Source organism: Hemitrygon akajei, chromosome 24, assembly GCF_048418815.1.
Source record: "Hemitrygon akajei chromosome 24, sHemAka1.3, whole genome shotgun sequence".
NCBI lineage: Eukaryota > Metazoa > Chordata > Chondrichthyes > Myliobatiformes > Dasyatidae > Hemitrygon > Hemitrygon akajei.
In genome coordinates this window covers 18,463,841-18,487,389 of record NC_133147.1, presented here as the reverse complement: position 1 = coordinate 18,487,389, position 23,549 = coordinate 18,463,841, and the positions used below count along the sequence as shown (strand labels likewise).

At 40.3% G+C, this 23,549-nt stretch overlaps 1 protein-coding gene and 1 non-coding gene across 4 annotated transcripts in view; both read left to right on the top strand.

The window, feature by feature from the left end:
* The window catches only part of ppp1r8a (protein phosphatase 1, regulatory subunit 8a), a 46,056-nt gene that overhangs the window by 1,713 nt on the left and 20,794 nt on the right, over positions 1-23,549 (top strand). The window contains exon 2 of one of the 3 annotated variants that reach the window (XM_073028470.1): positions 20,927-20,987. The exons of 1 other annotated variant lie outside the window; for it this stretch is intronic. In XM_073028470.1, coding sequence (XP_072884571.1) covers positions 20,927-20,987 — 61 coding nt within the window. Of the gene's footprint in view, positions 1-20,926; positions 20,988-23,549 lie in introns of those variants that run through there. One more of the 3 variants, XM_073028472.1, reaches the window with a different exon arrangement.
* On the top strand, positions 22,099-22,259 carry LOC140716104 (small Cajal body-specific RNA 1). Its single transcript, XR_012096248.1, has one exon.

Below are 23,549 nucleotides of genomic sequence, written 5' to 3'. Positions count from 1 at the left end.
CTGTTTTGCTGGCTTCTAGATTTTTCCTACAGGAGCTTCAATTTGTCTTTGTGCTGCAGTATTCTTTCCTTTTGCATGTGCTGATTTTGTGTGTGTAGGGGATGACATTGGGCAGTATCATATCTATAAATCCAAGTGTTTTAATCTCTAAATGGTTTTGACTTTCCCAATCTCCCAGTCTCATAGAATTTACATTGCTCCTACTCTCACCTCCTGTGCATCACCCGTTCTCTTTATGATCAGTGCTTGTGATCTTTGTCATCTATGCTGTAAGTTTCCAAATCTCTTTCATCTTTTTAGTCTCCCAAACAAATCACCCTGCTGAACTTTGCCAGTTTGACCCAAGGTTTTAGACACTCAATTGCTTTAGCTCATTGCTACCATCGGGAAGGAGGTACAGAAGCCTGAGGGCCCACACTCAGTGATTCAGGAACAGCTTCTTCCCCTCTGCTATCTAATTTCTGAATGGGCATTGAACCCATGAACACTACCTCACTACTTTTTTTATTTTTGCACTGCTTATTTGTGGTGGTTGGCATCCATCTGTCTCGAAGGACAATGGGTGATGATGATCATCACGAGCCTGGGGAGAAGGTATGGAGATCCTGAGATGCCCAGTCATCAAGATCCCCCTCTCGGCCTCACCAGTGTAATCCAAAGGAAAGCTTCTGAAGCAATATGTTTGGCACCAACTTAGCTGTAGGAGCTACTGGAAAGATGTTCACTGATGCCCAGCCACCTTAAGGGCTCCACTCCGGATTTGCTGTTAGGGTTTACTCCCGTAGCCTTCATCCCTACCGAGGCAGTGGGGCTATTTACCCATAGCTAGGTATCTGGTCCACGAGCACCAGGTCGTGCCCAGATGCCAATCGGCCTGCGTGCAGGGCCTAGGCCTCCTCCCCTGCAGTTCAGCCTGAATCCAAAAGGAGTTCAATTTCCATGTGTCGCCAGCACTACATGAGGCTTGCTGCTGAAGAGGCTACGTACTGGCAGAGAGAGACTTACACACTCAGCTGTCCTTTTTGCAAGACTGTTTAACTAATATAAATATATGTGCTTGCTGTAATTGTTTTTTCTATTTTATCATCTTTTGCATTGTACTGCTGCCACAAATATAACAAATTTCATGACATATGCAAATAATATTAAACCTCATTCTGATTATGCATCTTAAGGAATATTTGTGTTAATTTTGCCTTTCCTTTTTTTTGTTTTCATTTTATTCGCCTTCTAAGCAATTTAGTTTTTGATTTTCCTGCATTCTGTTGTGGTCTTAATTTCACTTTCACTGCTGTGCACCTTTGGAAAGTTTGCTTGCTTTAACCATTGTGAAAGGTTTCAGTCCTTGCTTTGAAGGATATGCCCATCATCCATATGAAGCTTGAGTTTTTTTACATAATTATTCTTGACAACCTTTAGCCAAGTCAGTGCAACCAGATAATGTGGTTTAATAGAAAACAAAAAGATGCTGATCTGAAATGAAAACAGAAGGTACTCAGTATGTTGGGCAAAACCTGTGGAAAAGAGAAACAATAAACATTTCAGGTCAATAAGTCCATTGGAACAAATAAAAGGTTATTGATCTGAAATGTTGATCCACTGTTTCCAGAGATGAAGTTAAAAGATCAGTCCCAGAAGAAGGATTCTGATTGCAGAGGGGAGTCAATTATGGGAGGAAGGGAAGGAGGAGGGGCACCAGGGGCACGTGATGAGAAGAAGTAAGAGGCTACAGTGAGGAAATGAAGAAGAGGGAAGGGAGAAGGCAAAAATATGTAAATTGGGCATTCCTTCTTCCCCAGCCCTTTGCCTTTTCCACTTATCATCTCCCAGCTTCTTACTTCATCCCTTCCCCATCCTCCTGGTTTCACCTATCACCTTCTAGCTTGTCCTCCACTTCACTCCACTTTCTTATTCTGGCATCTTTCCCTTCCTTTCCAGTCCTGATGAAGGGTCTCTGCCCGAAACGTTGACCGTCTACTCATTTCCCTAGATGCTGCCTGTGTGGTAGAGTATGTTCTCTCAGCATCTTGGACTTCCTTGCCCCTGGATCAATATCTTACTCCAGCAAGACTCTTGAGGTGGTTGTGTGCAATAGATAGATACTTTGAAACCAAAGGAAATTACAGTGTCACAGTAGCATTACAAGTGCACAGATATAAATATCACTAGACAAGCAGAAATAATAAAAATTAAGTTAATACAAATAGTCTAGCAGGAGGGGTTCATCACTTCCCCGGCTATCGGTTGACTCATTAAAGAGCCTAATGGCCGAGGGTAAGAATGACTTACTTTGGAGCAGCGCCGTTGTCTTAGTCTATTCCGAAAAGTGCTCCTCTGTTCAGCCAAGGTGGCATGCAGAGAGTGAGAAACATTGTGCAGAATTGCCAGGATTTTCTGTAGGGTCCTTTGTTCTACCACAGCTTCCAGCGTGTCCAGTTTGACTCCTATAACAGAGTCAGCCTTTCTAATCGGTTTATTGAGCCTGTTGGCATCACCCATGTTGACGTCATTGCCCCAGCACACCATGGCATAATAGATTGTACTGGCGACAACGGACTGTAGAGCATGTGAAGGAGAGGCCTGCATACTCCAAAGGACCTCTGTCTCCTCGGGAAGTAGAGGCTATCTCATATTGAAAGAAATGACATGCAGAAACCATCTTCCACCCCTCAGTGAGATTTGGAACCCAGAAAACTGATCTGAACTAGGATGCTTCAATGTTGAGTTCGGCAACTACTGGAATATGGTTTTGTTACTAAGGCCAAATAATCATGGCAGTTGGAGACACCCCTTTTGAGTTAAATAAATGCCTTTTGATACTTCAGCCTCTATCACTGAATTGTCGCATGTGCCCCAACCCTGCAAGTAATGGACAGGGCCAAAGGGAATCCTGCTCTAAATTTTGAGCAACCTCTGATCAGAATTCCATCAAATTATGTGCCTTTGAAGTTGGTAGAGGTTTCAGATGAAAGCTATGAGATTAAGAGGCGATCTGATGGTATTTCTTCACATGGAATTATTGGAGTCTGAAATGTAGAGACTCTTGGGGAAGTGTCATTAATGAGGAAGGAGTAAGGAAAATTAAGTCCAAAGGAACATGTATGCAAATTAATGACTAGGTTGTGAATGTGGCATGTTGGCAGATGATACGAAAGTTAGTGGTGTCGTGGTTCAAAAGGTTGTCCCTGATATAGACCAATTGGAATGTTCAGTCAAACAGTAGCAAAGGGAATTCAATCCCCACAGGTGGGAGGGCATGCGGGGCATCACTGTAAAAGGTGCCTGTAAAATGGAAAGTTAATGAACAAAGGGGTCTTGGGGTACAAGACCATGCATCACTATAAGTGGCAGCATAGGCAGGTAAGGTGCTGAAGAAGGCGGATGGGGCTCTTGACTTCATCGGCTCTGTCATGGGATGTAAGCTGGGATGTTATGTTCCAACACTGGTGAGTCCTCACAAGGAATATTGCGCAAGCTCTGGCTGCCATGCTACAGATTGGATGTGATTGCACTGGCGATAGTGTAGTAGCAGCTGTCCGGAATGTTGCCTACATTGGAATATTTGGCTATTAGGAGAGATTGGATAGGCTGAGTTTAGTCATACAACACTACAGCACAGGAAAAGGCCCTTTGGTCCATCTAGTCCATGCTGAACCATTAATCTGCCTAGTCCCATTGACATTTACTATAGCCTTCCATATCTCTCTCATCCATGTGCCTATCCAAATTTCTCCTAAATATTGAAATCGAACTGGATCCACCACTTCTGCTGGCAGTTCGTTCCACACTCTCACTACCCTCTGAGTGAAAATGTTCCTCCTCATGTTCCCCTTAAACATTTCACCTTTACTCATGAGCTCTAGTTGTTTCTCACCCAACCTCAGTGGGGATAAAAAAGCCTTCTTACATTTACTCTATCTATACCCCTCATAATTTTGCATACCTCTGTCAACTCTTCCCTCAATCTTCTATGATCTAGGGAATAAAGTACTAATCTTTTCAATCTTTCCTGGTAACTTCCTCAAAAACACTCTGCAAGATTGGTTTGATGTGACCTACCATGCAAAAACACAGGTTGACTCTCCCTAATCAGGCTTTGTCTATCCAAATACTCATTTATCCGGTCCCTTAGAATACCTCCTAGTAACCTTCCCATTATTGAGGTTCTGACAACATCCTTGTAAATTTTCTCTGCACTCTTTCAATCTTAGTTATATCTTTCCTGTAGGTATGTGACCAGAACTGCATATAATACTCCAAATAAGTCCTCACCAATGTCTTGTACAACTTCAATACAGATCCCATTTGCTATACTCAGTAACACACACAAAATGCTGGTGGAACACAACAGGCCAGGCAGCATCTATAGGGAGAAGCACTGTCGACGTTTCGGGCCGAGACCCTTCGTCCTGACCTCCTGACGAAGGGTCTCGGCCCGAAGCGTCGACAGTACTTCTCCCTATAGATGCTGCCTGGCCTGTTGTGTTCCACCAGCATTTTGTGTGTTGTTTGAATTTCCAGCATCTGCAGATTTCCTCGTGTTTGCTCCTATACTCAGTACATTAATTTACAAAGGCTAATGCCAAAAGCTTTATTTATGAACCTATCTACCTGTGTCGCCACTTTCAAGGAATTATGGATCGGTATTCCCGAATCCTGCTGTTCTGTTACACTCCTTAGTGTCCTACCGCTTACTATGTAAGACCTGCCCCGGTTGGCCCTTCTGAAATGCTACACCTCACGCTTGTCTGCATTAAATTCCATATACCATTTTTCACCCCATATTTCTAGCTGGTCTAGATCCTGATGCAGCTTTTGATAGTTTTCCTCATTGTCCACTACACCCCCATCTTGGTGTCCTCCTCAGATTTCCTGATCCAGTTTATCAACACTATCATCAAGATCCTTGACGTAGAGGACAACAACAGACCCAGCACCAACCCCTACAGCACATCACTGGTCACAGGCCTCCAGTCAGAGTGGCAACCCTCTATTACCACTCTCTAGTTTATCTACAAAGCCAATGTCTAATCCAATTTACTATCTCATCTCGAATGCCAAGCAATAAAGGGACCTTGTCAAATGCCTTGCTAAAGTCCATTTAGATAATATCTCCAGCCCTACCTTCATCAACATTCCTGGTAACTTCCTCGAAAAACTCGTATGAGATTAGTTAGATATAGCTTAGCATGTAAAAAGCCATGTTGATTCTCTCTTATCAGTCCTTGTCTATCCGAATACTCATATATCCAGTCCTTTAGAATACCTTCCAGCAACTTTCCCAATATTGATGTCAGGCTCACCAGCCTATAATTTTCTGGCTTACTCTTAAACAACAGAACAACATTAGCTATCCTCCAATTCTCCGGTACCTCACCTGTGGCTAAGGATATTTTAAATATCTGCTAGAGTCCCTGCAATTTCTGCATTGGCTTCCTGCAGGGTCTGAGGGAACACTTTGTCAGGCTTTAAGGATTTAACCACCTGACTTGCCTCTAGGCAACAAGTACCTATTCCTCTGTAATCCGCATAGGGTCCACGAAGTTGATGCCATTTTGTCTTACTTCTATAGACTCTTTGTCTTGCCTCCTGAGTAAATACGGAGGCTAAAACCCGTATAAGGTTGCCCCCATTTCTTTTGGCTCCACACATTGTTACGTACCCCGTAACTGGGTCACTTACCAGCAAAGATAGAGAGGTCCGTTGAAGTCTGATGTTACTATTTTTAACAGTATCGATAAAAATACACAAAAATAATATCAATGCAAACATAGAGATAATATACATCGTCAATACTAAATCTAAAAGCGCGGGTATAATAATAATCAATAAGAAATAGCTCTATCGTTGTCTAGGGGATAATGTATTGTCCGATGGAAATATAAAAGTCACTTTAGTTCATTCAGGCTGCAGCTTTTGGTTGGAGTCAAGAGAGACAGATTTTTAGAACTTGCCAGCTTTTCCTTTTTATGATGTCGATCCTTCGAAATTTTGTTGGTGGTGATCTCTTCTTTAGCTAAGCTGTCTTCCGTAGTAAGGCCCCAATCCCAGGCAACGGGAAAGGACACATGTGGGCCCTCCACCGGCTGTCGCTATTAAACGCTGTCACGGGATTTCTAGCATTCTCCTGGTGCGTCTAAAGGGGTTGTTCCCCAGACCTTTTATCCTTACTCACGGGGTCTCAGATGTCAATCAGGTTGGAATGATGCCATCCCTCAACCAGCCCACTTTGGTCATTCCCTGAGAGCTTCAAATAAATAGTACAGTACTCAGTACACAATTCCATCTCCAAGAGACAATGGCCGTTTTCCGTGGCTTTGTATCGCTGAGGGGCCAGGACATTCCAAACCCCTTGTGGATTCTGCGTGTCTCTCTCTCATTTCCTGGGTCCCAGACCTGAATTAATAGCGATCTTGCGAATCTCAAAAAGGGGGGGGCTACTTTGTACCCTTTGGCCCCTCAGAGTTGGGGCACAGTCGTAACAACATAAATTACCATTCTGATCTTCCAGAGGGCCAGTTTTGTCCCTTCCAATCCTTTTGCTCTTAACATGTCTGTGGAGTCCCTTAAATCATCTTGTCTGCTAGAGCAATCTCATGCTTCTTTTTAGCTCTCCTGATTTTGTCCTTAAGTGTTCTCTTACATTCCTTGTACTCCTCAAGTACCTCATTGGTTCCCACCTGCTATACACCTTTTTTCCTAAAACCAGGGCCTCAATATCTCTCGAAAACCAAGGTTTTCTAAACCTGTTATTCCCGCTGTTAATTCTGATAGGAACATACAGACACGGTACTCTCAAAATTTCACTTGAAGTCTTCCCAATTACCAAGTACACCTTTGCTTGAAAACAACCTGTCCCAATCCACACTTGCCAGATCCTTACTAGGTGATCTAGTATCACACTGTCTCTAGTTGAGATTTCTATGTACTGATTAAGGAAACTTCCTTGAGCACATTTAACAAACTTTTTCCTATGCAGCCCTTTTACAGAATGGGAGTCCCAGTCAACATGTGGGAAGTTAAAATCACCTACTATCACAGCCTTATGTTTCTTGCAACAGTCTGTGATCTGTCTACAAATTTGCATTTCTAAATCCCGCAGACTGTTGGGTGATTATATTTAATCTTATTAGCATTGTCATCCCCTTTCTTATTCCCCAATTCTACCCATAAAGCCTCACTGGATGAGCTCTTTAAGGTTCTCCAGTTTGTCCTGTCTGAGCACTGCTGATCTCTGCACATTTTCCCTGACCAGTAACACCATTCCTACCCCTTTATTCCCTCCCGCTGTGCCGTATCTAAAACAAAACACTGGAAAATTCAGCTGCTGGTCCTGCAACCGAGTCTCACTGATGGATACAGTGTCATAATTCCACATGCTGATCCACGCTCTATGTTCCTGAAGGTTCTGTACTCTATTTTAAGCTACTATGCTCCTGCGTTGAAGTATGCAGAGCTCAGAACAGTAGTCCCACCATGCTTAACCTTTTGATTCCTTTGTATGCAGGCTTAACATATTTCCACAATCACTCCACTATCTGTCCTGGTGCTCTGGTTCACATCCCCTTGCAACTCCAGTTTAAACCCCTCCATGCAGCAGTAGCAAACCTTTCCACTAGGATGTTAGGTCTCCCACCAGTTCAGGTTCAAACCTTCTTTTCTGTACAGGTCCCACCTTCCCTGGAGGAGAGCCCAAAGATCCAAAAATCTTATGCCCTCCCTCCAACGCCAACTCCTCAGCCACGTGTTAAACTGTATGATTTTTCTATTTCTGGCATCACTGGCATGTGACATGGATAACAGCCCTGGAGGTCCTGCCCTTTAATTTAGCACATAACTCCCTGAACTCATTTTACAGGGCCTTGTCACCTCTCCTACCTAAGTCATTGGTACTGATGTGGACCGTGACCTCTGGCTGCTCACCCTCCCACTTAAGAATGCGCAGAACTCAGTCCGAGTTATCCCTGACATTGGCCCAGGAGGCAACATACCAGCTGGGTATCTTGTTCTCGTCCACAGAACTGCCTTTCTGTTACTCTAAACAATAAATCCTTTAACATTACAGCTTGTTTCTTCTCTTCCCTCACCCCATCCCTTCTGAGCCACAGAGCCAGACTCAGTGCCAGAGACCAGGTCATTTGCCAGGTCACCCCCCCCCCCCCCCCCCCCCCAAAGCAGCAGCCACAGGTGTGATCTGCACTGGCTGCTTATCCCTTTCCCCCTTGATGGTCACCCAGTTACCTGTGTCCTGCACTTTGGGTGTAACCACCTCCCTGTATGTCTTGTCTATTAACTCCTCACTGTAACACAGAGAGTGTTAGAAGCTGCAGCTGGATGCACTTCTTGCAGGTAGGATGGGTTTTCCCTATCAGGAAGAAGTTGAGGGGTGGCCCAATAGATTGAGAACACAGAACAAGGAGCAGTACAGCATAGGAACAGGCCCACCATTTTGGTGCCAACTATCATGCCCTCTGAACTAATCTATCTATATCCCTGCATTCTCTGCCAGTTCATGTTCCTAACTAAATGTCCCTTACACATTGTAATTGTATCAGCTTCCACCACTGGCAAAGTAATCCAGACATATACATGTACACACACGCACACCTGTACCTAATTAAATAGCTACTCAGTGTATGTTTGTAGTCTTCTGCTGCTGTGGCCACATTAAGGTTCGATGTGTTGTACATGCAGAGGTGCTGTGTTGTTGTAACATATGGTTATTTGAGTTACTATCATCTTCCTGTCAGCTTGAAGCAGTCTGGCCATTCTCCTCCGACCTCTCATTAACAAAGCATTTTCACCCACAGAACTGTTGCACTCTGGATGTTTTTTTAGCACTATTCTCTGTAAACTCTAGAAACTAATGTGTGTGAAAATCCCAGGAGATCGGCAGTTTCTGAAATACTCAAACCTCCCCATCTGATACCAACAATCATACCACCATGTCACCAAGATCGCATTTCTTCCCCATTGTGATGTTTGGCCTGAACAACAACTGAACCTCTTGACCATGTCTGAATACTTTTAAGCATTGAGTTGCTGCCAAATGAATAGTTTTTAAGTTATTTGCATTTACGAGTCTCTAATAAAGTGGCTACTGAGGGTATATACAAGACACTCACAACAACCTACCTGTTGGTTTCTTATAAAACGACATGACAGTGTACCTAAAAGAACTGATGCAGTTTTAAAGACAAAAGGTGGTCACAGCAAATATTGATTTTAGGTTTTTTTTGCTGTTTACTGCTTTTTATAGTGAATTTTTTGAAAAAACTTTTCATTGCAGTACCGTAGATTCCGGACTACAGAGCGCACCTGATTAAAAGCCGCTGGCTCTAATTTTAGAAAGAAAATCAATTTTTTACTTGTACAGGCCGCACCGGATTTTCGGCCGCAGGTGTCCCACGTTGTAATATGAGATATTTACACAGAAAGATATTACACGTGAGGATTTTTTAACTTTTAATTAAATCCATATGGTAACATAAACAAATACATATTGCAAATGCTTTTTTTCGAACCGTGCCTGTAACGCGGCTACTTTTAAATATACGTTGCGTATACTTTTTTACTGAACAACATTCCAATATCTCCCAACGACTGGTAAAAAATATATATACTGCAGCCTACCAGGAAAAGTTATTGATCGCCTTTAACTTAAAAGCAGCGTTTTCGCTCCGCCGCTCCCCCCCCGCCGTCCCGTTTATCGCAAACCGGTATCCCACAAGACGCGGCGAAACCGGGTGTGACGTCATAGCATCCCGCGATGTAGTACAGAAAACAAATATAGTTAAAACAGTTCTAACTTTAACCAACAAATGAATTACTAAGCGAAAATATTATAAACTAAATAACTGCCATAAAGGCAGCACAATGCTTTTCTTCGAGTGTTTTCCATGTTGATGAGGGTGAGTACAAATGACTGATTTACAATAATTTAATTGTGAAAGTGCGCTTGATTTATCGTACAATTTCATTGGACCTCTGTGAACTACTCATCAATTTTATTGGTCTACTGTTACGAGGCAAAATGTTTTTGGCGGCATGAAAAAAATCATGTATTAGCCGCTCCGTATTAAAGGCCGCAGAGTTCAAAGCTGTTCAAAATGTGGGAAAAAAGTAGCGGCTTATAATCCGACATCTACGGTATTTTTTTAAAACATCTTCACTTTACAGAATTTTTTTACATGCAACTTAGAATTTTGCACAGTACTTGTTGATACACCCCACCCTGAGGAGTGGGTGTGTGTGTGTGTGAGAGTGCCTGGGATCCAGCCCAAGGCCCCTACTGAACTGCCACCACCAGGACCCCTGCGCCACAGCAGGGCGAAGCCCGAATGCTTCCCGGTGTCGGCCTCGGGCTTGGTGGTGTCCTCCCGATTCTTACACACAGCAATGTATGTTATATAATAAATAGTACCTCTTAAATCTCCTTTAAACTTTTGCCCTCTCACCCAATGCACCTGTAGTATTTAACATGTCCACCATGGGATACTGGGAATAAGGCAAGAGAATATAGTTTTAAGATAAAATTCTGGATATATGAGGGTAGGTGTTTGACTTGTGGTAGAAGGAGTCAGGAATGCAGAAGAGTTGATGGAGGCAGATACCTAGGACGCTTTAAGAAACTTCTAGAGAAGTACTTGAATTGCCAAGGCATAAAAGGCTGTTAGTTTGAATGTGGAACAATGGGGGTAGTGTCGATTATAGTCACAGTTGGTGGTATGGATTTATTGAGGTATGGACTTGGGTTTGTGCTTAAAGAATTTGAGTCATTCCTCTGACAGGTTGAAGCAGTCTTTTTTCTGAACAAAGAGATAAGTTTACTGTATTATGGTAATGTTTTGATGCAGGTATTGGTATCTGTAAGATTGTGTCATGGGCTGAGAAAGGATTCAACCCCATGCCTGTAGCATTTGGATATTCAGGGATGTGATTACACTGAAGAGAGTGCAAAAGAGTTGTTTCCTGTATGCGCTGTGTAGAGAGAATACATGAACTGGCTTGTTATCCGTGGATTGATAAAGGCTGAGGGAGCATAAATAGGATTAATAGAATCTTTTGCCTTTGTGGTTAGTGATATGTATTAAAAATTATCCTTCCAAGTGGCCCATTCACCTCTATTTAGTGCCCCAAACTGTCCTTCCAGGTGAGGCAACACTTCACCTGCAAATCTACTGGGGTCATCTAGAAGCCCTGGTGTTCCTGATGCAGCCCCTCTACATTGATGAGAACCATCATAAGTTGCGGGACCGCTTCGTCAAGCACCTCCGTTCCATCTCCCAAAAGCAGAACTACGTTTTAATTCGCATTCTTGTTCAGACATGTCAATCCATGGCCTCTTATGCCATGATGAGGTGGTGTAGCAACACCTTATATTCTGTCTAGGTAGCCTCCAACTTGATGGCATGAATTTCAATTTCTCCTTCCGGTAATTTTTTTCCCCCTTCCCTCCCCCCACCCCCCTCTTTTCCCCTTCCCTCCCTCCTTTTTCCCCTTCCCTCCCCCCTCTTTTCCCCTTTCCTCTCCACTTTTCCTCACTGTGACCTTTCACCTCTTCACACCCTGAATTTCTTCCCCCTCCCCCCCTTCCATTTCTCCTATTCTCAACTCTCCTCTCCTATCAGATTCCTTCCTGGCTTCCCCTTCCAGCTATCCTCCTTCCCCACTTACATCCCCCTTCCATTTCAGTCCTGAAGAAGGGCCTTGGCCTGAAACATCAACTGTTTATTCATTTGACCTGCTGAGTTCCTCCAGCATGTTGTGTGTGTGTTTAAAAATAACGGCAGAGATTTAAGATGAGAAAGCAGTTTTAAAGGCGGTCTGTGGGGGAAGGGGTTTACTCAGTGCTGGAGGAGATGGTGGAATCACTCTTTCAATCTTTTTATTAATATTTAGAATATTATGAATGAGATACAATTCAAATAATGGTAAGGGATTACAAATATATAGACTCCCATTATACATAAAGTAATACATAAACAATGAATAGAGCATAAGTAAGTTTCCCAAAACATAAACCATATAGTATATATATGAACAAGGTAAGTTTAGATATTTCATAATATATAGTGTAAAAAAGAGAAAAAAAAAATCTATCTAAGAAAGTTAGCTAATCTACTAATCTAGTATCAAGAAAAAGGAAAAAAAACAAAGAAGAAAAAAAAAATAAAAAAAACTTTTAAAAAGAGAAAAAAAAAAGGGCTGTTCATAGGAGTATACATAAACATCAATGACGTCAACTCCGATCCTCTCAACATACATACGATTAAAGCTGAAAAGAAAAACCAATAAGCCCGGCACAGGGCCATTACATCATATGAAAATATTGAATAAATGGTCTCCATATCTTTTCAAATTTAATAGAAGTATCAAATACAGCACTTCTAATTTTTTCTAAATTTAGACATAACATAGTTTGAGAAAGCCAATGAAATACCGTGGGAGGATTAATTTCCTTCCAATTCAACAAAATAGATCTTCTAGCCATCAAAGTGAGAAAAGCAATCATTCGACAGGCGGAAGGAGATAAGTGAAGTAAGTCCATCATCGGTAAACCAAAAATTGCGGTAATAGGATGGGGTTGTAAATCAATGTTCAATACCGCCGAAATAATATCAAAAATATCTTTCCAATATTTTCTCAAAAGTGGACATGACCAAAACATATGAGTTAAAGAAGTGATTTCTAAATGACATCTGTCACAAATAGGGTTTATATGAGAATAAAAATGAGCTAATTTATCCTTGGACATATGGGCCCTATGTACAACCTTAAATTGTAATAATGAATGTTTGGCACATATAGATGATGTATTAACTAATTTAAGAATTCTATCCCAATTCTCAATAGGAATAATAAGATTAAGTTCTCTTTCCCAATCATTTTTGGTCTTATCAAAGGGCACTGAACGTATCTTCATAATTATATTATAAAGTTTTGATATAAGCCCTTTTTGAAAAGGGTTTAATTCAAACAAACTTTCCAAAGTATCTGAAGACAGAGAATTTGGGAACGAAGGAAGTACCGTACTTAAAAAATGCCTAACCTGTAAGTATCTAAAAAAATGAGATCTAGGCAAATTATATTTATTAGCTAGTTGCTCAAAGGACATAAAACAGTTGTCCAAAAATAAGTCGGAAAATCTTAATAATCCCTTAGTTTTCCAAGCCAAAAAAGCATGATCTATAATTGAGGGATGGAAAAAGCAATTAGATACAATAGGACTATTTAACATGAATTGAGTCAACCCGAAAAATTTCCGAAATTGAAACCATATACGTAAGGTATATTTAACTATCGGGTTGTCAATTCGCTTCGGCAATTTAGAAAGAGCAAAAGGGAGAGATGTCCCTAAGATAGAACCCAGAGCATAAGCAGAAACCGATTTGGTTTCCAAACTCACCCAATGAGGGCCAAAAGGACCATCCCATTCTTTCAACCAACATATCAAATATCTAATATTAACTGCCCAATAATAAAATCTGAAATTGGGTAATGCCAACCCACCATCCTTCTTTGTCTTCTGTAAGTATATTTTACCTAACCTGGGATTTTTATTCTGCCATATATATGAAGAAATTTTTGAATCAACATTAGTAAAAAAGGATTTCGGAATAAAAATTGGTACCGCTTGAAAAACATATAAAAATTTAGGTAAAATAACCATCTTAATAGCATTAATCCTACCTATCAGAGATAAAGATAATGGTGACCACTTAGTAAACAAACCTTTAATCTGATCAATTAAGGGTAAAAAATTAAACCGAAATAATTCTTTATGGTTTTTGGTAATTTTAATCCCTAAATAAGTAAAAGAATCGTTAGCTAATTTAAAAGGTAAAATACCATAATTTGGGACCTGTCTATTCAAAGGAAACAATTCACTCTTATTAAGATTTAACTTATACCCAGAAAACTCACTAAATTGAGCCAACAATGATAAGACTGCTGGAATAGATTTCTCAGGATTAGAGATGAATAATAATAAATCATCTGCATATAAAGATACCTTATGAATATCTGTTCCACGATTAATACCCAAAATATCCTGTGATTCTCTGATGGCAATTGCCAAAGGTTCTAAGGCGATGTTAAATAGTAATGGACTAAGAGGACAACCTTGTCTAGTGCCCCGAAATAAACGAAAAAATGGAGATCTTTGATTATTAGTAAACACCGAGGCTACTGGAGTTTGATATATCAGTTTAATCCAAGAAATGAAGGTCGGACTAAAATTAAACTTCTCCAACACATAAAATAAGTAGGGCCATTCAACTCTATCAAATGCTTTTTCCGCATCTAATGATATAACACATTCTGAAGTATTATGTGAAGGAGTATAAACAATATTCAATAATCTCCTAACATTGAAAAAAGAATAGCGATTTTTAATAAAACCGGTTTGGTCTTCCGAAATAATTTGGGGTAATACCTTCTCCAACCTAGAAGCCAGCAACTTGGAAAAAATCTTAGAATCCACATTCAATAAAGATATTGGTCTGTAGGATGCACAATCAGTAGGGTCTTTATCTTTCTTCAGTATTAAAGAAATGGAAGCTCTATAAAAAGATTGTGGCAACTTCCCCAATCTAATTGCTTCTTCAAACACCTTGCATAGCCAAGGAGATAGAGTATCAGAAAAACATTTAAAAAATTCTACTGTATACCCATCTGGACCTGGTGCTTTCCCAGAATTCATTGAGGAAATAACCCCTTTAATTTCCGCATCCGTAAACGGAGTATCTATTACTGAAATATCATCAGATGATAGTTTTGGAAAATTCAATTTCCCGAGAAAATCACAAATGGTATTATGATCCTGAGGGAATTCAGATTTATACAGGGAGGTATAAAAGTCTTGAAAAGACTTATTTATGTCATCATGGTTAACTGTCAAATCCCCATTCTGCTGTCGAACCTTAGTAATCTGGCGTTTAACTGAAACATTCTTCAGCTGACTAGCTAACAGTTTTCCCGATTTATCACTATGTATATAGAAATCAGATTTGGTTTTCATTAATTGATTTTCTATCGGAGATGTAAGTAATAAACTATGTTCCATTTGAAGTTCAACCCTTTGTTTATAAAGTTCCATGCTAGGAGTAGTCGAATATTTCTTGTCAATCTCTTTAATTTTATCAACCAGTAAAAAAGTTTCCTTCTTAATGCGTTTTCTCAGACCAGCAGAATACGAGATAATCTGTCCACGTATATACGCTTTTAAAGTGTCCCAAAGTGTTCCGCATGTGATATCCTCCGTGGAATTAGTTGAAAAGAAGAAATCAATCTGTTCCTTCATAAATTTAATAAAGTCCGGTTCTTGCAATAAGGTAGAGTCAAATCGCCATTGTCTAGCATTTAAAGCTGTATCCGTAAAATTAATAGAAAGTTTTAATGGAGCATGGTCAGAAATAGCTATAATATCATAATTACAACCAATTACCGATGGAATAAAACAAGAGTCAATAAAAAAATAATCAATTCTCGAATAGGAGTGATAAACATGTGAGAAAAAAGAAAACTCTTTGTCATTAGGATGACGAAATCTCCAAATATCAAAAACTCCATTATCAGTCAAAAAGGAGTTAATACAAGTGGCCGACTTATTGGGTAGAGTCTGAATAGTTGTAGATTTGTCCATCAAAGGAATTAAACAACAATTAAAGTCACCACCCATTATTAACTTATATTCATTTAAATTAGGTAAAGAAGCAAATAAGGACTTAAAAAAGTCAGGACAATCCACATTCGGGGCATAAACATTAACCATAGCAACCTTTTTATTACCGAGTAAACCCGTAATTAACAAAAATCTACCATTCGGATCCGAAAGGATATTGTGTTGAACAAATGTAATAGAGGAGTCAATAAAAATTGAAACTCCCTTAACTTTGGCATTCGAATTCGAATGATACTGTTGACCCCGCCAAGACCTAAAAAAGCGATATTTGTCCTCCTTCCTCACATGAGTTTCTTGTACAAAGATAATATGAGCATTAAGTCTTTGGAATACTTTGAAAATCTTCTTTCGTTTAATCGGATGGTTTAATCCATTAGTATTCCAAGACACAAAGTTAATGGTTTGAACCATGTTTCTAAAGTCATCCCTTTGGTATATAAAGGGTTAACCATGTTATAAACTCATGCATCCGGAAGAGGGACAAAAATAAAGAGCGGACCCGGAAGTGACGACATCGTAGACATATTTGTAGTTCATGAACAGCCTAAGTAAAAAAACTAAAACAAATTGATAAGAAAAAAATTAAAAAAGAAAACAGACCAACCCCCACCCCCGTATGAAAAAGAAAAAAAGCCAAAATATGGCTAGAAAAAAGAAAAAGTGAAACTAACTCTACCCCCATATCAGCGGCAGACCACTCCGTGTTTAACGGATATATATAAAAAACCACCCGAACTTTAAGAATTATGATCGCAGTACTAAAAACTGCGCTTCTTAATATGCTGAGTTGTAAAGAAAAAGGGAATAAAATCATTAAAAGTTTATAAATCGGGTTATAACCCAAACAAATCAAGAAGTATTTAAACTATGATAAGCGATGCATTATAGGAAGAAGACGAAAAAAGAAACAATAACGCCATCTTAAACTAAACCAATACTTTACAAAAAACCATTATCTTGATATTAAACAAAAAATTCACTTCGAAAGGTTAAAAATATACCTTCAAGGGAACAAAAATAATAGACAAAAATATAGTATAGTAGTTAAAGTGTATAAGACAGAGCGATTAATATAACGAAAACACACTTTAACTTAAATATGAAGTATAGGATAAACCTACACCAATAACCAGAGACTAACCCTGGTTTAAAAAATCAAAAACCATCTTTCACGATCAGAATCACTCATTTACTGGAGAGTAGTAACTGTATCAGTAGGGAAGTTCTCTTCCAAATACTTTTTCGCTTCAAAGGTAGACAAAAATACTTTGCGCGGAGCATTCGGGGGGGAGATCCTGAGCTTCGCCGGATATAAGAGCGCAGGTTTTAGATTTTTCTCATAACATTCAGACATCAGAGGTTTAAAAAGCAACCTTTTTCTCATGACTTCTGGGCTGAAATCCTGGACCAAACGAAAACAATAATCACGAAATTTAATCATCCCAGCCCTTCGAGCTTCACGAATGAGTTGTTCTTTATCGTGTACGTAATGAAATCGGACGATTACCACCGGGGGCTTATCTGAAACCGTCGGTGATCGACTCCAAATTCTATGTGCTCGGTCAAGTAGCGGAGGGTTTACTGGAAAAACCGACGGAAACGCATCTTTTAGAAATTGAGCAAAGTATTTCGAAGGATCGCCTTGTTCTATGCCGTCTGGGAGACCAAGTATGCGTAGGTTCAAAAGATGGTGGAATCAGATACAATCATTGTTTAAAATGATTTAGACAGGTAATTGAGTAAACAGGTCATAGAAGCATACTGACCAAATGCGGGCAAATGGAGTGTTGATGGGAATAAAGATCGTCATGATGTTTGCAGAAGAGCCCATTTTCTTATTGTGTGACTATGGCTTTACAATAGGAAACGCTGATTACTTAACCTTCTTATCATTACCATTGACTGTAAAAAGTGGCAAGACAAACTGCCGGAGGAAAATAAATATTGAAGGACAAAATCATAGCTTAGCTTTAATAAAATGATTGAAACCCACCATTAACTGCTGTCATGGATGTAACAAAAGCCATTCACCGCAGGTAGCAGCAGAATGTTTTAACTAGCTGCATCAGTATGCATACTCTCAGCGTGTGCAAGTCTTCAGCTACACCAAGTCAATGCCTCATCACCATATTGGCCGTTCAACCTACTGTGAGAGTAGCATCCATTGTGCTTGGTCTGCCTTGAGGTCCATTATAATTGGCATCGGAGAGCAGATTGTTTTCATAGCAGAAAACAGTAAGACTAGATTGGTGGGAATAACCAGGAGATAAATCAATATGCAGAGTGTTCCTGGACAGGGGAAAGTAATCAGAATCAGGTTTGATATCACCGACATATGTTGTGAAATTTGTTAACTTTGCAGCAGCAGTATAGCACAGTATATAATAATAGAAAAAAGCTGAATTACAGTGTGTGTGTATATATAGAAAATTGAATAAAAACAAAGAAATTTTAAAAAGTTTTAAAAAAGAAATAAAAAAGTAGTGAGGTAGTGTTCATGGGTTCAATGTCCATTCAAAAATTCAGTGGTAGAGGGGAAGAAACTGTTCCTGAATCGTTGAGTTTGTGCCTTCGGGCTCCTGTACCTCCTTCCTGATGGTAGCAATGAGAACAAGGTATGACCTGGATAATAGGGGTCCTTAATGATGGATGCTGCCTTTTTGAGGCATCGCTGATTGAAGATGTCTTGGATACTGTGGAGGCTAGTGCAAGTGATAGAGCTGACTAAGCTTACAACTTCCTGCAGCTTATTTTGAACCTGTGCAGTGCCCCCCCACCCCATACCGGACGGTGATATAGCTAGTTAGAATTCTCTTCATGGTACATTTGTAGAAATTTGCGAGTGTTTTTTGAGACATAGCAAATCTCCTCAAACTCCTAATGAAATATAGCCACTGTCACGTCTTCTTTGTAGTTGCATCGATATGATGGGCCCAGGATAGATCCTCAAATATATTGATATCCAGGAACTTGAAATTGCTCACTCTTTCCATTCCTGATCCCTCTGAGGACTAGAAAATAGATTAGCCAAGAAACACACGACCTAAGAGAAAATAGATTTGAAGGCCAATACCAGCCAATTCCACTTGAAGAGATACCTCAGAGACCTCCTTGACCAAGATCTGATCTTTGAAGTTGTTTGGGACTTTATTTCACAGTTTGCTATGCTATATATCACAGCTTTGGCCCTGCCACAACCTAACAAGATGGTGAAATGTCCAACAATTGGCTATAAAATGAGCAGTTGGGAAGAGCACACAATCCCTTCTAAAATACAAAAATAAAGAAATACTTGTGTCAATTTGAGATCTTTTCTCTCTGCTCTGGGAAGAACGGAGCATCCCAGGATATGTCAGATATAATTGTAATCAAGGAAGGAGATGTGTTCAGTTAACACACACAAAATGCTGGTGGAACACAGCAGGCCAGGCAGCATCTATAAGGAGAAGCACTGTCGATGTTTCGGGCCGAGACCCTTCATCAGGACTAACTGAAAGGAAAGATAGTAAGAGATTTGAAAGTAGTGGGGGGAGAGGGAAATGCGAAGTGATAGGAGAAGACCGGAGGGGGTGGGGTGAAGCTAAGAGCTAGAAAGGTGATTGGCAAAAGTGATACAGAGCTGGAGAAGGGAAAGGATCATGGGACGGGAGGCCTCAGGAGAAAGAAAGAAAGGGGGGAAGCACCAGAGGGAGATGGAGTACAGGCAAACAACTAAATATATCAAGGATGGGGTAAGAAGGGGAGGAGGGGCATTAACGGAAGTTAGAGAAGTCAATGTTTATGCCATCAGGTTGGAGGCTACCCAGCCGGTATATAAGGTGTTGTTCCTCCAACCTGAGTTTGGATTCATTTTGACAGTAGAGGAGGCCATGGATAGACATATCAGAATGGGAATGGGATGTGGAATTAAAATGTGTTGCCACTGGGAGATCCTGCTTTCTCTGGCAGACCGAGCGTGGGTGTTCAGCGAAACGGTCTCCCAGTCTGCGTCGGGTCTCACCAATATATAAAAGGCCACACCGGGAGCACCGGACGCGGTATACCACACCAGCCGACTCACAGGTGAAGTGTCGCCTCACCTGGAAGGACTGTCTGGGGCCCTTCCAGGTGGTGAGGGAGGAAGTGTAGGGGCAGGTGTAGCACTTGTTCCGCTTACAAGGAAAAGTGCCAGGAGGGAGATCGGTGGGAAGGGAAGGGGGGGACGAGTGGACAAGGGAGTCGCGTAGAGAGCTATCCCTGCGGAAAGCAGAAAGGGGGGGGGGGAGGGAAAGTGGGATCCCGTTGGAGGTGGCGGAAGTTACGGAGGTGTGTTCAGTTGTGATTGGTCTCCTTGCTTTTATTCTCAAAGGAATTCCAGAGGAATTCTTGGTTGTCTCCTCCAGAGTTGCAATGTGTATTCCATCCATCAAAACATGTGCCAATGTGGTAAATCCAAGAAGAGTGCATGGAGTAGAATCAACCGCAAATGGCTGCCCTTTGGTATCCTAAAACCCTTCAACTGAAAACAAAAATAGACGAGGGAAACACTCAGGAGGTCAGGCAGCACCTTTACAAAGACAGTTGAAATCTCAGTTCAGAGACCCTTTCGTCAGAACTAAAATCTCCTGAATTATCGAAGATTCCTCAAATTTAATACATCACCACTCTCCATTTACTTCACAGTAAGATACAAACTGATGTCCCTCAGTGAATAGCCAATCTTAATCCTGATTGAAATAAGCAAAGCTGTGACTCTGCACCAATTCTCATCTCATTCCCCTCAATACAATACAAACTTTACCTCCAATGATCTTATTGGACTAGAACTAATATACAATGTGTGCCTATCTTCCACACTTTGCCACGTAAATACAGTGCATTGGCTATAAAGAATTTGATTTCCCATTTGTTCAGGGAGGTTAGTCTATTGATGGGGACTTTTAAGTGGAATGAATTTTGATTAATGCTACAGAGGATACAAGAAATGTAACAACTCCAAGGTTTGAAAGCTCTAATTTGTTTCAAGGAAACAAAATAGCTTAAGTTGATAGTTAGGATCTAGCTTCAACCTGGTTGGCTAATTCTGCTACATGGTGGGTTCAATGCCTTTGCTCGCAGAGATTTTATACAGTAGTGAACTCGATACCTATATTTCTTTCTTGTAAGGTTTTGCCTGCAGTCGTAAAAAATTGATTTTGAATTTGAAAATTTTATAGATTTTGGACAAAACGTTGTAACTTGACATCTTGTTTTAAATTCCAGGGGAGGGAAGCCTCCACCGGGACTTCATTTGGATGTTGTGAAAGGGGACAAGCTTGTCGAGGTGAACATTTGTAATTCCTTGTAGATTTTGTTCTGTGTATAATTCCTTAACACACATGCCACAGCAATTATATTAGTTACGATGGCTGAGATTGTCTGGTGATTGCTATGCCTAAAATGCTGAATCCATCCTGATTTGAACTGTAATTTGTGAATCTCTGTTTAACTGTTTAGAAATATTTGAGGAATCTAGATGAATGTTTGAGCAGGTTAAAATGCCATTTTAAATCACTGTCTGACATTCACTGTTCCTACTTTCATTTTAAACTAATATGAGCAATGCTCTGGAAATTTAAATTCCTCTTTGATCTATGATCTCACACCCCTCTAGATACTCCCCAATGCTTTTATCGATTCAATTCAAGCTTAATTGTCATTCAGCCATACATGACTACAGCCAAATAAGATAGCTTTACTCTGGGGCCAAGATACAAACCACAATATCGACAGTCACACACAGCACAAAGCACACATAGCATGTACAAGATAGCAAGCACATAAAGGTATCAGTAAGATACAGCCAGACTCATGCCACAGAAATCGGCAGTCGACCACGTTAAAGCTTTTCTAATGCTGGGCGAACACTGAGGGGCAGCACCAACTCCAGAGAGGATGCCACACTCTCCTGATGGCTATGACAAGCAACACCAAAGCTTGAGGCCTAGTCTTCGCACATACAAAGTAGGAGCATATGTAGGATATCATTAAAATACAACCACACGTCTTATTATACTTAAAAGTTCACCTCTTAAGTCAGAGGTTTCCAACCTGGGGTCCACAGACCCTTTAATGCTATTAGACCATGGCGTTAAAAAAAGGTTGGGAACCCCTGCCTTAAGTATACTGTCGGTATCTCTACTTCCAAAGTGTCTTTTAAATTCTACCTTAAACCCCATCTTTATCTTGGGTTAGCCTTGCAAATATCTCAGTCTCTACTTTTATATCTTTTTTATGACTATTCTGTGAAAGACTTTAAAAGTTATCCTTTGAAAAAGGGTCACTGCATGAACCCTTTTGTTATGAAGATCATTTGTTCTTCTTTTTTACCTGTTTCTGGAAATATTTTTCTGCTTGCCAGGATCTGAAAGAAAATTTTGTGTTTAGAAATGATAATGCACCAGATACTAACCTGGCCATCAATGTCACAGCTCTGATCGATGCTTGAGACAATCCATGATGGTTGGGTCCAATTGGTGCTAAATCAAAGTAAGCCTGGAGAATATTAACTCAGCGTATGGAGAAAGACCATGAGATATAACTCAAAGGCACATTTATTAAAAGAACTGTAGTTTGTTATTTATACAGAATTACTGGAATGGAACATCTATGAATGTTCTGTGTTTTTATTTTGGAAGAGCTCAAAATTTTCATCCAACGAAGTGCGGAAAATAAAATTGATAATTGTCAGCAGTGACCTTGATATATATATATATATATATATATATATATATATATATAGGAACCAGTGGTTTCGTTTCTTAAATATTAGCAAAATATATTTTTAAAAATAAGCAAATTATGGACAAGTATTTGACTCATTCAATACAGGGAAAAGTATTTGAACTCCAAAAAGGGTTGGGAGGGGAGATAAGATTTAGTGAAGAGGGGAAGTATTAGAATGTAAAACTTCAAATGCAGGACACTGATTTTTAATGCAGTAACGCATATCTCGCTGTTTTTTAATCAATGAGGGATTCGTGAGATTTTCAGTCCTTATTTACTGCCTGTTACGCCGCTGATGTTTAGGGCAGCAATGAAGGTCCTTCACTTCTAGTGGTGTTTGGGGCTTCCTTCATCATATCAGTAGCTTCCTCTCAGTTTTCACTACTATCAGTCAGGCAATCCCCCAGTGGAGACTCAGGAATACCATCACGTTCAGGTGTAGAAGGATTCTTCTTTGCTGTTTCCATAACAATCTTGTTTTACCAATCAGGGTTGTTATCCCTGAGCTAAACTTCTGAACCTGGAGGACCAGTGGTCCGCTCTTAGTCTGGCCCCTGCCCTTTGACCTATTTGGCATGGGTGACCCTACTAGTAGCGAAAGCAGGAAGCCCTACCTCCAGCCAGCATAGCTGTCCGGGTCATTGAGGCACACAAGCCTCTAAACCCAACAACAAGTTTGTGGTCCTCTTGGAAGATGTGCAATCCATCGAGTTCAGAATTCTTGGCTTTCAGCGTATCCCTTCCTTATTGCCAGTTGATGAACTTTTTTTAAACCCACTGGTTTTCAGAAGCTTCTGTAAAATTGTTATTCTCCCGACAAATGCTCTGCTAATATCAGAAATTTGAAATTAGAAGACATTTCAAGGTTTAAAGTAATAAAATGCAGAGGACTAGCTGGCTCTCTCATAAAGAATTACTAGCTGTTGCAGTGCTATACAACTGCAGTGCAATTGTCAGCATGTTTTATACATGCATGTTTGTACAATGTAGCATGGGAATTTAGAACCCAGGGAGGTCAGAGAATGGCAGATATGAAATCTCGATCTAGTCTAGACTGCAAATTCAGTGGCGATTCAATAATGTACTGAGCTGAGGGATCAGATGCACTTTCCATCTGGCC